The 13494-nt window shown below is 42.4% G+C and overlaps 1 protein-coding gene across 1 annotated transcript; it reads right to left on the bottom strand. All coding sequences in view use genetic code 11, as the record gives it.

The window, feature by feature from the left end:
- Positions 1 to 1771: 1771 nt before the first annotated feature.
- EGR_00205 (U4/U6 small nuclear ribonucleoprotein Prp4) lies at positions 1772 to 12188 on the bottom strand (the record flags this gene model as incomplete). The annotated part of the gene is made up of 13 exons (XM_024489454.1): positions 1772 to 1980; positions 2283 to 2757; positions 3469 to 3711; positions 4611 to 4787; positions 4892 to 5022; positions 6337 to 6409; positions 6589 to 6668; positions 7965 to 8012; positions 9561 to 9804; positions 9839 to 9982; positions 10169 to 10425; positions 11923 to 12071; positions 12124 to 12188. 13 exons carry the CDS (start codon positions 12186 to 12188, stop codon positions 1772 to 1774), a joined length of 2295 nt encoding a protein of 764 aa, XP_024356132.1.
- Between the last annotated feature and the right edge of the window lie 1306 nt (positions 12189 to 13494).

Raw genomic sequence — 13494 nt, 5'->3', positions numbered from 1 at the left:
AGGCTCATCTCAGATCCTTGTATTCTCATTTCCCCCTCCTTTCTGTCAGTGCCCCCGTTTTCAATGAAGATCTTTTGAGCTTATTCGGACTTTGTCGGCCGCTGTTTTATTTTCATTGGTGGCGAAGTAACATTTTTGTAATCGTAGTTTCTGTTCAGAGCCACCTGTATTTATATTTCAAGGCAGTCGCTGCAAGTGGCCAGTTTGCATTGAACAAAGTCGTTAACAAGGTCCTTTCAAATTGTCCCCAATTTGACCCTCTTGTAATCTTTACTCCAAAGTGCGTCTCAGAAGTAGACTTGATGCCCTCGTCGGTTATGTCGATCATTCGCATTTTCGCGCAGTTGCGGAGTTCGGATATCAGCTGATGAGAGAGGAGGTGGGCGCCTTTTGTTTGTGTATAGCGTGGTTCTGACTGATTCTGTGTACCTACTAGTATTACCTTGTGCTTTGTTACTCTACCTTATTGTGCTATCTGATCACCTCGCAGTGGGTGATTACGAAATTTGATTATTACATGTAAAAATAAACAAACTGTTAGGTGATTACCGTTTTTTTGTATCCGAGTGGGAACGGTGATGGGTCTGTCTGGTGAAGCGGTGGACTACTCGGCTGATTAAATGGGCCGTGTGAAGGGTTGGAGACGCTCCGCCAGCGAGTGGACCATTGTCGTACGGGCAGTGTGGAGTTTTACGCAGTCCGATCCACCATAATGCCCATTCAGAGGTGGATGGGGTAAGTGGACGTGATGAGCGCTGGACACAACCGCGGCAGACTGCGTGATCTCTGATCACTGCATTCAGCATGGGGAGGCTGGTCGGTGATTTTGCATTGATCTATATGTGTAGTCGGGGAGACTCAAGATAAACGCTGAGGTAGACCATCTATTTATTGTCTTCAAGACAAGGGGGTGGTGTCACGACGGTACAAAGTCGTATCTGACAGATGAGAGGGTCTGGACCCTGGTGGTTGGGCTCAGGTGTGCCGAAGTAGAGGGGTAACGTTATGGCATACTTCACGGTGTGCTTACGGACTGTAGACCATGCTACGCAAGTGCAGCAAATTTTCATACATTCTCATTGTATTTCAAATGCAGTTACCTCAATGAAAACCATCGACGCATGCATACCTCCGTCTTACACTTTGAGAAGTAGCAACGCATTGCAAGTGTTTATCAATTTATCGTATGAAAACGAATATCAACTAAAAACACCCTAAATCTGAAGGTTGGAAGGGATTAAATGCGCCTACAAATATGTGGGAAGAAATATCCTGAAAGTGATATCGAGCGCGTTAAAAACGGCTTATCATCTCAATGACTTGCTTAACAATATCGCTATAGCATTTCAGCCGGTAAGCGCTTCTTTTCTACCACTGAGCACTGAACAGGTCGTGCACCCCTGAAGCCTTGGGCTGGAGTCGTCGTTGTCAAAAAGCCGGAAACGTAGTCGGGAGGACCAAATGCCTATATCGTCCTTCAGAATATGCTTGATTTTTATGGGACCTACGTGCCAAAATATCCGCCACTAAATCTGAAGCGTCTAAGCCGCGAAGAAGACATCAAGCGGTCTGATGCTAGAAAGTCGAGAAATTCCGCACTCGCTGATTGAGCTCTACGATAGCAAAGGTTTTATGAGACATTTACTTGCAGCACTAATTTTTTAGGCCAAACCCCACTTGAACAGAACATGCTTTTTTTAATAAAAAGCAACATTGTGTTTGAAAGGTATGTGATCTTTAGGAATATACACACGGATGGAGCAAGCGGTGGCTAGTGATGTTCCCCAGCGTGGGGAGACCACAACTTGAAGGTAAGATCGTGGGACGCAGAGGCAATGAGTTTTTTATCCGGCGAGATATCTGCGTAGACACAGCGTCCTGAGTGGCCCTCCAGCGTTCGGATCGGCGACCACAAGGGGTGACCCCACAACTTGATCGTCTTATCAAAGGAACTCGTCACTAAGTAATTATGACTTCCCGCTACAACATATGCAAGTGCAAATACGGTTAATAGCTCATTAATAAAAACACTGGGATTAGCACCAGCACCACGGAATTTAATTTAGCAATGCGAAAAAAGCATTCATTCAAAAATTTCAGCCAATTGTCAACTGTCGGAACCACTACCCGGAGTAGAGACGAAAGCATAAAACTAAGGTATCTACGCGCTGGAAACTTTTTTGATGCTCTGACCAATTCAGTGACTATTAAGCGTACCAATCGGGTCCTAACGCCTAAAATGAGGTCTTGTAAATAGATATAATGCAGGGAGTAGCACGTACGTTCGAATTTTACCGAGCTGACAACACTGGTGTGCGCAGGGATGACATATATTGTCTGCTGTTGGCGCAGGTCCCAAATGCGAACACAATTTTCGGCGGAGGAAGAAGCGGCGTGGTAGCCGTTGGCGGCGATATCGACGCCTAGCATCTCCTCCAAATGGCCCTCGAGAAACATGATGCACCGGCCGGTGCGCAAATCCCACACACGCCCGTAGCTATCTAGACCGGCAGTGAGGGCCAGCGAGCCATCGGGGTGGAAGGCGATGTCATAGACGGGTTTTGAGTGGCCTTCCTGGTGGAGGATCTCGACGCACACCTCCAGGTCCCACAGGCGCCAAGAGAAGTCGAAACAAGTCGTACCCAAAAAGCGACCCGAGGGGTGGAAAGCGATTCGTGAGACGCGGTAAGGCGCGTGACCCTCGATGTCCGCCAGCGGCTCCTCGTTGTCTAAGCTCCACAGCTTCACACTCCCGTCCTACGAAGACATCCAGAGACCAGTGGAAGTCGTACACGGATTATTTTGAACCTCCTCAGGTTGGTAATGTTCAGATAATTGGCATATTTAGATTAAAATGAAACTTGTGAAGAAGGTTTGGGTACAAAATATTCGCTTATTCCTTAACCAGTCTTGACAGAATCATGCCACCTCGGTTCATTAGAACTTTGCACTCTTTACTTGAACTAAAACGACCCAGTTGTCCACGCACGAAATTTAAAGAATGGATAAAAAAGATATTGGGAAGGCCTTATCGAGAACTGAATAAGTACACTAGGTGAGTTGCACTATACCACTGATACATTGCAAGTATAAAAATGTGCAATGCACGAACTATGAGAAGTATTACTGATTTCAAAAGACCATCTAACAACAAATAATTTTGATATGCATTTAAAAGGCCTAAAATAGCTCCGTTCTTCACGGACAAGCCATTCTTTCAAAAGAGCTCAAACAATGTTCACTTTTAAGCCAAGGATAAATAGCGATTTATGGAATTTCTTCAAATTTCACTCAAATTATTCTAAAACATTAAAAAGTCAAGAGACTATCACAAAAAGTTCCCTCCTCCTACTCAAAAAAAACGACGAATAATGTAATGGAAACAAGCAATGAAAGAATGTGCCCACCACTTAGCCCAGCTTGTATGCAGGATATGTGGTGACATAACCAGAGTGAGGAGACGCCTACCTGCGCAGAGCTGGCGAGAGCAATTTGGAGGTTGGGTTGAAGGCGGGCCTGAGGGTGCCAGGCGATGCAACAGGCGCCTGACTGGTGGCCGCGTAGGTTCATCTGCAGCTCACAATTTGGCACCAACCAGAGGCGACACAGACCACTCAGAGACGTGGTCGCCAGCATCTCCCCGTCCGGCGAGAATTGGCAACAAGTCAGAGGCCGCGTGTCACCCACCTGACTGCACACAAGTGCCGTGCTCTGCGAACACCAAAAAGAAGCGAGTGTTGCGTTTTTGCTAGTGTGGAGATGAAACGGAATATCTGACTAATCTCTCCATTCTCTCAAATGAGTTGCATAAAACTGCTAAATTGATTCTGTTACAACTCTATCGAACTAGCAAATTTCGATAAACCATCCAAAGGCGATAACAACCATTGGTAAATGATATAGTGAAAGTCAATTAAGGATGAAATATTCTAAAAAGTGAATAACGACGGCAACCAGTCTATCCTTTCACAAGGCGCAAAGATGACAAAAAGAAAGCGTGTTCCTGTGAGACCGAAGATGAAAAAGTTGGGGAAAAATTGTTATCGTTTGTTAACACGTGAGATAATGAAATCTCAAAATAATAAAGAAGAGTGGGAGAGAATAATGCATATCATGGTAAAATAATTAGTGACAAAGTTCAAATCAATTCAATGGTTCGAGATCAAATGAAGGCTGTTTGTTTTTAGACAATCAGTCGTACTTCCGGTCTAACAAAACAAAGTGCGAACACTTGCTCCAAAGACATCAACAATTCAGCATGTTTAAGCAAACAAGACCGACAGTTGCACAATTTCCATTCGATCGACAATGAAAAGGCCGCTGCCCACCCAGACATACGACTGCATCCAAAACGCTGTTTATGGTAGCTTGTAATACAAGATTTTACATATTAGGTGGAACGTATACAAGAATGAGTGGTCGAAATATACAATAGAGTACACTAGCGTCATCTCGCAGCAGAACAGATCAATGCACACCACGATGCTACTGCTTTCGCTTTCACCAAATTCACACGGACGGCTGCAGCACGTAATGTGGAGTGTTCGACGACGATAGTCAAAAAGGAATTCCACCAAAAATGAAGAGGAAATACGGAAGGAAGAACATACCCGAAGGATTTTTAGGTATTCCTGATAGCGAGCCTTGCGTTGGGGCTCAGGCGTGGAAGCATAGTAACGCCTGGACCGTTCGAGACGTTGTTTGGCCTGAGCTAAGGAGTACTTCGCAATCCACATTCGCGCCTCCGCCAGACCCTCCGGACCTTGGTGGTACCAGACCGTATTGTTCTGCCAGCAGGCGGAGACAAATAACACGCGTAAACCCCACGCACATAGAACACCACAAGGGAGCGAAAAGAACGAGGCTTTTGCTTCTAATTGGAGTGGCTTACGTCACGAGCTGCCAATGTGGAGTTTTTTGCGTCGGAAACATCGAGGATGGGACGCTGAGCCGGCCCTCCGGATACTGCTAGAAACATTCGTAGACGTTCCCGCCTGTCGGCTCCATCTTCGCCAAACAGACCTAAGTGTAGCGTTTCATGGTCACAGATTATTAGCGTATCTCAAGGAAAGGAGAGACTATTGAGTTGTGATTCAACAGAGGTAGGTGATTAACTTGGAATGAATTTGCATTGTGAGCGTCTTGAAATGGGTACACTGAAATAGGGTATCATATGGATGAAAGTGCGATTCACCTGACCAGTTTGGACCAAACGAACAATCTTTTTCAGATTCCATTTAAACTCTATTTCATTTAAGGTTAAATTGTATGAATGGAACAATTTAGTGCCGTGATAAAAATTGACTAAAATAAGATAAGAAATTAAAAGTCAACAATCAGGTAAATGCCATATCATGCTGAGTAATGCGAATTCCAAACCGCCATACGGCATCAGCCAAATTACGTAAAGGAATACCACTTAAATTCCACATGGCATTACTTTTGCAAGCCGGATAATTGTGCAAACGTCAAAATAAAATACTACGGGTTTTGAATTAACAAGAATCCAATTATGTCAACGTGGAAAATAACACAAATATCTAAAACTGCCCCAGTTAAGAAAGGCACTTTCATTAATGGTTCAAAATTACATGTAGTTGGGATTTTGCTCACGATTAGCTAATAAACTCAATTCTAAGACAGTATTCATGAGCTAAAAAAATTATTTTCACACCACCAACCCATGAAGAGCGAACGCATTCGCTTGAAGTTGTAGACTGTTTCATATCCGCACAAGAATTATAACAAGGCACAAATACCTACACAATCGGTGAACACACAGACGGAGACACGGAAAGGTTGAGACTAATGAAAACTGCTAACTTGCAACCAAATCTTTGATTGCATACAGTCCGTTTACCTTGTTACAAACCTAATTTTCATTTTATTTCGTTCATGACGGTAGAAACGGTCTTAAAACTACCAGACATTGTCATTGTTATGGTTACTTAAAGAGTAATTGCATTGCCTCCGAAGCCCCTCAATCATTCATCACACGCTTGGATATTCCAATGGTAGTAACATGGAAGTCATGTACATTTGACTGCTCCACGGCATCACCGTTACCTGAATTTCGCACCTGGCCGCATACAGATGGCTGCAATTCGCGATTCATTAACTCTTCTAGGTGATTAATACGAAACATACTCATCAAATAGAAAAATTAGTCGTTTGCTGGGAATGAGATAAGTACAAAGCAAAAAAGAAAGTTTATGGTGGCTCCCGGCACAGCTAGGAAATTACGAAGTTTGTATTCATTATGCCTACAGAAGTGTGGCTGAGTTCGGCTTCAGTGGATCGAACAGTGACGCAGTCTTAGCGGGTGATGAAACTTACAGATTGGTTCACCGAGTTGCCTTAAATAGTATTTCACCTCCATATCCTCGGTAGACACTTGAATTAGACGAGCCTAAAAAGGCGGAAAGTGTTGAGAAATCCACTGATACATACCTTAAATGGATTCAAATGTAAACTCGTCAGTGATATACAAAATGACACTTGGTGTAAGCTCTAAAAGTCATCAACCCATAAAATGATATCCAGAGCAATAAGCTGCAAAATTGAGAACAGTTTGGAAAAAACAGACACCTTCTTTTTTAACTCTATACTTTCGAGCGCAACAGCTTCAGCAGGCGGTAGTCTGTGCTCCAAGGGTAGGTACTGATCACCTGCCACAAAGAAAAGAATAAATTGTACAGCTGCATGCATATAGTGTGGAGTAGATTTAAGCTGATAGACTTTATAGTTCCGAAGAAAGCGTTTATATACCCGGTAAAACAAAACCTAGGAAAGACAGTAGTAAACCCAGTAATCTCACTGTGCAAATCAACGCAAAGAATGTCACACATCACCGAAACACAAGTGACCACAAATAACCCATTTAAATGGTGATTCATTTAAAAATACTAACGTGTCACAACAGTTAGTTAAAAAACATTCTAAATTTCCGAAAATGCTTTAATCAAAAGCATAAGAAGGCCAATTCCTTTCGCACCTCACTCTACTTTTTGAACGTCACCATTTCAGGAGCAAGTGTTCGTTTTACATTGTCGTCCTAAGGTAATTTTTTGCGAGAACATGGATAAGCAAGAACCTTATTACGGTAGAACTGACGCAGCATCTAGAGTGCATGATTAATGAATTAAACGCACAACCAGCAGTCGGTAATTTGAAGAGTGCCGTCTTGTAGAGATTAAGATAGGCACAAGTCAGCCAGATAGAAGTCCATTATAACCCACACGTCTTGAACTACTCTGGATGTTAGTGGACAGAAGTGAAGTGATCATGCCAAAAAAGAATTGATTGATGAAAGTCAGTTGGGTATACGAGTTAATAGAATAGATTTTATTCAGCAAATTAAACGGACGATATACGTGCCAGCCATGTTAATATGTCGGCTTTTAACGGATGATGAGAGACAAACTGAATAATTACATGCGTTGGACACAATAACAAGATACCGACTGTCGAGAAAGAGCGTACACCAAGAGATGGTGGTATAAGATTAGGCCTCCGAAGACCAGTTTGTCAATTAACTAGAGAAAACATCGACTGCAAAAACTACTGAAATGTTCAGCGAACTCACGATTGATCAGATGTGATCGTGGAGGAGACAAATTGATGTTGTCGCAAGACCCAACTACATGTCACACAAACTAAGGAATCTGGATTTGACAACTGTCGTTTGCCTGATAGACAAACGTATTCATTGAGCTTTGAACGAGATGACTGAAGTTCGACAAAGCCTAGGCATTTAACCATATTTTGACAGCTGCGAGCAACGTTTAACAACTGAACAGCCCCTTTGACAGACTCAGGGTCTACCGCTGCAGAGAGCCTTCCTGTCTGGGATAAATCGAACTTGAATAAGAAATTATCACTAGCAATTAGATAAAACCGCGAATAAATAGTGGTCAAGTGGTTCGCTTAATAACTTACTCTGAGAGACGTTGACATGACCTAACCTCTGAGCCACAGCGAAGGAACCTTCTGTTTTCTCCATGAGGATTTACCTGTAAGGCATCAACATAAAAGTGGACACCAAAAAGCACGCTGAGCACGCACACATTGTCAAGAGGAATCGATAAAAAGAAATTGAAAAATATGTAATGTATATATGAAAAGTACAGGAGTCTGAAGAGATCAATTCAATGGTGAAAAAATGTCTCTAAGGTTAAAAAAGGCGATAAAGTCCACAGCAATAATCGAGGTCAAAAACCAATAAGGGTGCGGGCTGAATCCTCTGTCTCCTCCCACATTACGAAACAGTGCTGCAACTTCGAAGAAGTGGAGGTGGTCCGTATCTCCGTGGAGGACTTCGTACGCACATTAGAGAAACACAAATGGCAAAAATAATGATCAAGAGAAGCCAAATTGCGTATAATAGGCGACTCGAGATCAGCCAGATGTCCTCCTAAAACACAAAACGCTTTGGTGCAATTAAGAAAATCAGGCTGTATATTTGAAACAAAGACTTTTATTGTAAATGTCAAAGCACTATATATGTCTACATAAATGGTTGAGAATCGAGGATAAAAAATATCCACGTATCCAATCCTAGGCGTGGCTTAAAGTGAGGAAAGTGTGGACGCCAGATTGAATTTGAAAACAAAAGGCTTCCAACAAAGCAGAAATGACCATATGGCCTGGCTTAACTTCGTACAGGTATAGCCATAACTGGATCCGATGCTATAGTAAAGCTATTTGCACAAACAAGACCTATCCAGAATGGAAATCTCGCATTAAGTACGGCAGTACCAGAGCCTTCAAAAGCACTTGAACAAAAAGCGCAAAACACTTCTTCATGATCGTTTATTAGCCACATCAAAATTACAAACAAAACAAACGAACTAGATATTCTAAAACAATTCAAGACCTTTGAGCAAATTAATGCAAACAAGTTCTGAAAAGTGGGAAGAGATGACTGAATCCCATCATTATAACTAGTATAGAGTATCTCTTAACGTTTCCAAATGACGATTATTTTTGCGTGTGAGTAACACCTGAATGGTTTAAAAACCACAAATGGGTTTCCAAAGCATGAATTTGCAGCAAGAAATAGCAAACGTGCTCCAAAACAGTAAAGTGGAGGAAAAACAATAAGCCAAAATCAACGAAACCTACCGGTGATATGGTTAATAGAAGTGGAGTTTTTACCGGAAATTGAGGCTCCCAAATGGTGTGACCCTGACAAATTTGTCGACCCACTAAGTGAAATCGCCTTTGCCACAGCAGCCGGGCCGAATTATTGGACTTTATTTGAATAATTTGTTCGCGAGTACACTGTTGATGATTGCTAAAAGGGATTAGGTTGATGTAAGGGAGCGAAAAAATAATATTATGATAAACCATAACTCAGTCAAGCACATACTGGAAGTGAGGAAACAGTTTTGTTGGCGCAGCCAAAGAAAGACAACCGTCAAAGGTATGTGTCTCACAATTTTGACCCGTACAAGGTGGTTGAGTTGGGTCAAAATCAGGAACCAGAAGAGAAACATTAATTTTCTCAAAAGCATCACTCCCTTTTTAATAAAAATGAGCATATCACACACTCACCCTACCTGTGAATCCAAGATGACTGCCACGCATTTGAGCAAACAGCGGTTTACTCTTTATTGTCGGTTTGTATGAGTAAATTATACCAAGTCGAAAGTTGCGAGAGAAAACTTGATCCGACTTTCTGTAGTTCAAACTATCAAGATTGAGCAAAAAGGCGTCATTTAGCTGAAACTGTTTTGGGAAGCTCGTCCAAGGTTCGCTGCAGAATTCGAGTTCCGAAAAGGTATGTAGCATTTTAGCAGCATTCTAAAAAAAATGAAAAGTGCCAAGAAGACCAAACCGTCCTAACGTCCGAATCGGGAATCGACTTTTCTGTATGAAATCTAATCAAGGCACTCGAAAGGAATGTCACACAGAGCAACAATACGCTCAAAAACAGAGCAATAGGCGGTCTTGATCGGATTTTGCGGAATGCAAGGCACATCTAGAAGGGAAGTTAGCGTGAAATGTTGAAAAAGAATGGGTTAATAAAGGAACACACATGATGCACCAGTTTATTGCAATGCCACAAAAATATGATAACACAAGGACTCGAAGTTGGGAAACAAAATTAAGACTGGCTACAATTAGCATATAGTTGGTGAATCTGACGAACACAATTCAAAGTTACTGAAAAACCACAACCCTTTTCAGCTACATTTATGAGTATAACGCGTTTCCCGTAAATTTTTCCACATTCTTCCCGGGTAACCAGATCCAATATATCGCCTTCGTCAAGTTTGCGACTCTTTTTCAGAAGTTTTTCTTTGTTGAGGCGAAACTTCTGGTTATAAAAAGCCTTTTCAAAGTCGAACTGAGTCATATTGAGACCCTTTCTTGCAACTTTATCAAATCTTACTGATGGTACACATACGGTAATAACCTTTCCTAGAGAGAAGGAGGTGGACTCAGTGGAGAAATAGCTCGAGGAGCGGGTAGCATAAGCTGTGATTAAAAACTTAGAAGGCACGAGAGATTGAAAAACAACAGCCTGCAGCCAAAGCCGCAGCATGCGACCGAGGCACCTTACCAACTGATAGTCCATTGGGAACGAAGGCAGTTACAAGGTTGGACAGGTTTTGAGAGCCTTGAGAATGGCCTTGTGAATTTGCAGGTAGTGATTAAATATCGGTATTCAAAATAAACTTTTTGTCCAAAAATCTTAATGCAAAAAGCAAAATCCTTTAAATTATTAGATAGTGAGCCAAGCTCACTGCACCGTAACAAATTCGACTATCTGATTTTGATCAGGTCATTTGAATATGTAGAAGTTTGTCAAATGTAACAAGAAATATATAAAAAGTGGCAAATTCATCCGTTGGTATCTTGACTAAAAAACGTAAATGAATCAACACGCTCTTGTTAGTAATTATTTAGTGAACACAAAGGATGCCTCGGATGGTCAAAGGCTTACCCATTTCTTCCTGAAAATGCCGCGTAAGGGAAGACTCGACCTGCATAAGCATACACTTTTATTGCGATTAAAATATGCAGGAGTGAATACTGATAACATTAACCTGGATATCGATAATTACAACCAATTGCAAATCAACGGAAATGTTCATTGGTATTTGTGATGCTCTTAAATTCTTTCATTTGAACGTGTGCCCATACGAGCCTTCGGTCTTCTGTGTGTAACGGATTTAAAGGAAGATGATATCTATAGAATTTCAGTCCTTGTGTGCCCTAGTAAGGACTGCTCATGCATATTCCTCTCTCTAATGATGATGCCTCAGTGACAGCAGTAAGCGAGGCTAACTAGAATAGAACAATCCAGATTTTATTGCCTGGTTAGCACTTTTAGACGGTATCAAAGGGAGGATTTTGCAGGCAAGACTAAGTCCTCAAAGACTGACTATAAAGAAGTTTAAACAAAGTCTATCTTTGCTTATCAGTTACTTCTATTTCTGTTCGATAATTGCCAGTGGCTAGATGTCAGCTCTCAGAGAATCGAGAACGAACCCAAAAGTGGAAAAATATAACCTTACAAATGAAAAACTCATCCACACGCCTCTTTGAGGCAATGTTACTTTGAAAGGCAGTTGACACGCAGAATATGCTTGCCAAAAAACCCCGACAAGCCCATGCCACTTCCGAATTAGTTACCCTCAGACAGTTCTCCTGGCGGGACCCAATATTCAGATATTCCGACTAGAACCACCGTGTGAACTACCACTAGTAGAGGATACTGCTTCCTTGTTGCGAAATCAATGCATCATCTCTGGGTCAGTCTCACGGATAGTCGCAGTTTACTCGTAGACCTGTTGCTGCCGAAGTGGAAGTGTGACGTTGTTAAGGGAGGCGCTGGGGGTCACTGTTAAAGATAGGGGTTATGTGGTAAGTTGGCATTGGTTTTAACGCTAGATTTAACCACGGGGTACTTACGTCTTAGCAAATCGTACTTCTTCTTGGTAGCATGGTCGGATGTTAGCCGACAAGAAACTTTCATGTTTTCGTGGTGCTGTAACTCGATAGTTTTACTGTCACTTGTAAGACACTGCGGTTCAGGACGATTACTTGGCTCAACAACACAGCTAAAACACGGAATTGAGCGGCAAAGTGGTATGGGTATGAAACTGCACTTACCTTGTTGATCGTGGCTCTTCAATGACATACCAATGTACTGGAGCAAACAGGAAAGTTACGGCCATGTGAGCAAGTCAGTCTCACACGTGGTAACAGCAGTAATTTAAATTGAGTGGCAAATTGTAGTATGAACAAGAGTAGTAAAACTGAAAAAGGATACTTGCCGCGCAAAAATGGGCATTAATTACTGTCAGCAGTTGGGACTTTCATGCGTTCGAAGGAGGGTAACAGCAGAACTGCCATTAGTCGTGACATCCCAACGAACCCAGTTGTCGTATGTTCCTTCTCAGGGCGCAATTAACTGGCCGCACGGCTACTTCCCAACGATCCCATCCAGAGATGTGCCTTTTATGATTCCTTCTGGACCACATTCTCCACCGGGCCTAAGCGTCGCCTAAAAGGACTAGATCACCGACGCCCTCTGCGTCCAATAGGAACCCTTTTGCAGTTCGAGCAATTATTTCTTCAGTTACTGGCTCCAGAACGTATTCATAAGGTACTCCCCCCGCTACAATCTTTTGATCGGGCTTAGGCTCGCCTCACCCTTCAATCCTCACTTGACAAGGTTACAGAATACCTTGAGTTATTAAACTTGAAGGAGCGAAACTTCTTAACTCCATCGAGTATCGTTGAGAATTTGTTTAGGCAATCCTGCTTTGCCACTGAATGGCTTTAGTTCCCACTTAAACCAACTGTGGTGTGTATGCATATCTGCTTGTTGCACTTCAGCAGACCTCAAGTAGTTTTTCAATCCCAACACGGACATGGTTTTACACCTCGGTCATAACTGCGAATGGAGTCAACGAAGCCAATCAATTTGCTACAGCATATGCCGTGGAAATTCTAGGCTGTGGAACGACGAATCACTCGGAGGTAGCCTAAGTTTTTAACTCCAGGATCCATGATCCTGCATTTTGTGCTTGGAATTCACATCAAAAAGTGTTTGAGACCCGTATGATCTTGTGCTTAATTTAAGCTGTTGGCAACTTCTTACACAAAGCCTGTAGTTTATTTTCTAATAAAATGCAACAGAATGAGCGAGGCCGTGCAGTAGTTCTTTAAAGAAACAGACATGAAGGGCTCTTCTTCTAAGAAAACGTTGGACTTAACGGGCACAACAGTTGCCATGACCAATAAACGGGAAATACTGGTCGTCTTTAGCAGCACTACACATGACTTAGCTAAAAGCAATGGACATTTGGCTTTTCAGAGACAGTCGGGTCGATGCACTACAGGCGACCTCAGCACACCACTAAATACGTGCTATTCTGCCCTTAGTTCTGGCTCCCAAACTGCCGGGGCGTAGACAACGCCCAACTAGAGTAGTCATTATTACTTGTAGCCTTCAAGACCAGTCCCTTCAACTAGAGT

The sequence above is a fragment of the Echinococcus granulosus genome, assembly GCF_000524195.1.
Source record: "Echinococcus granulosus chromosome Unknown EG_S00001, whole genome shotgun sequence".
Lineage (NCBI taxonomy): Eukaryota > Metazoa > Platyhelminthes > Cestoda > Cyclophyllidea > Taeniidae > Echinococcus > Echinococcus granulosus.
This window is presented reverse-complemented; position numbering and strand designations above follow the sequence as displayed.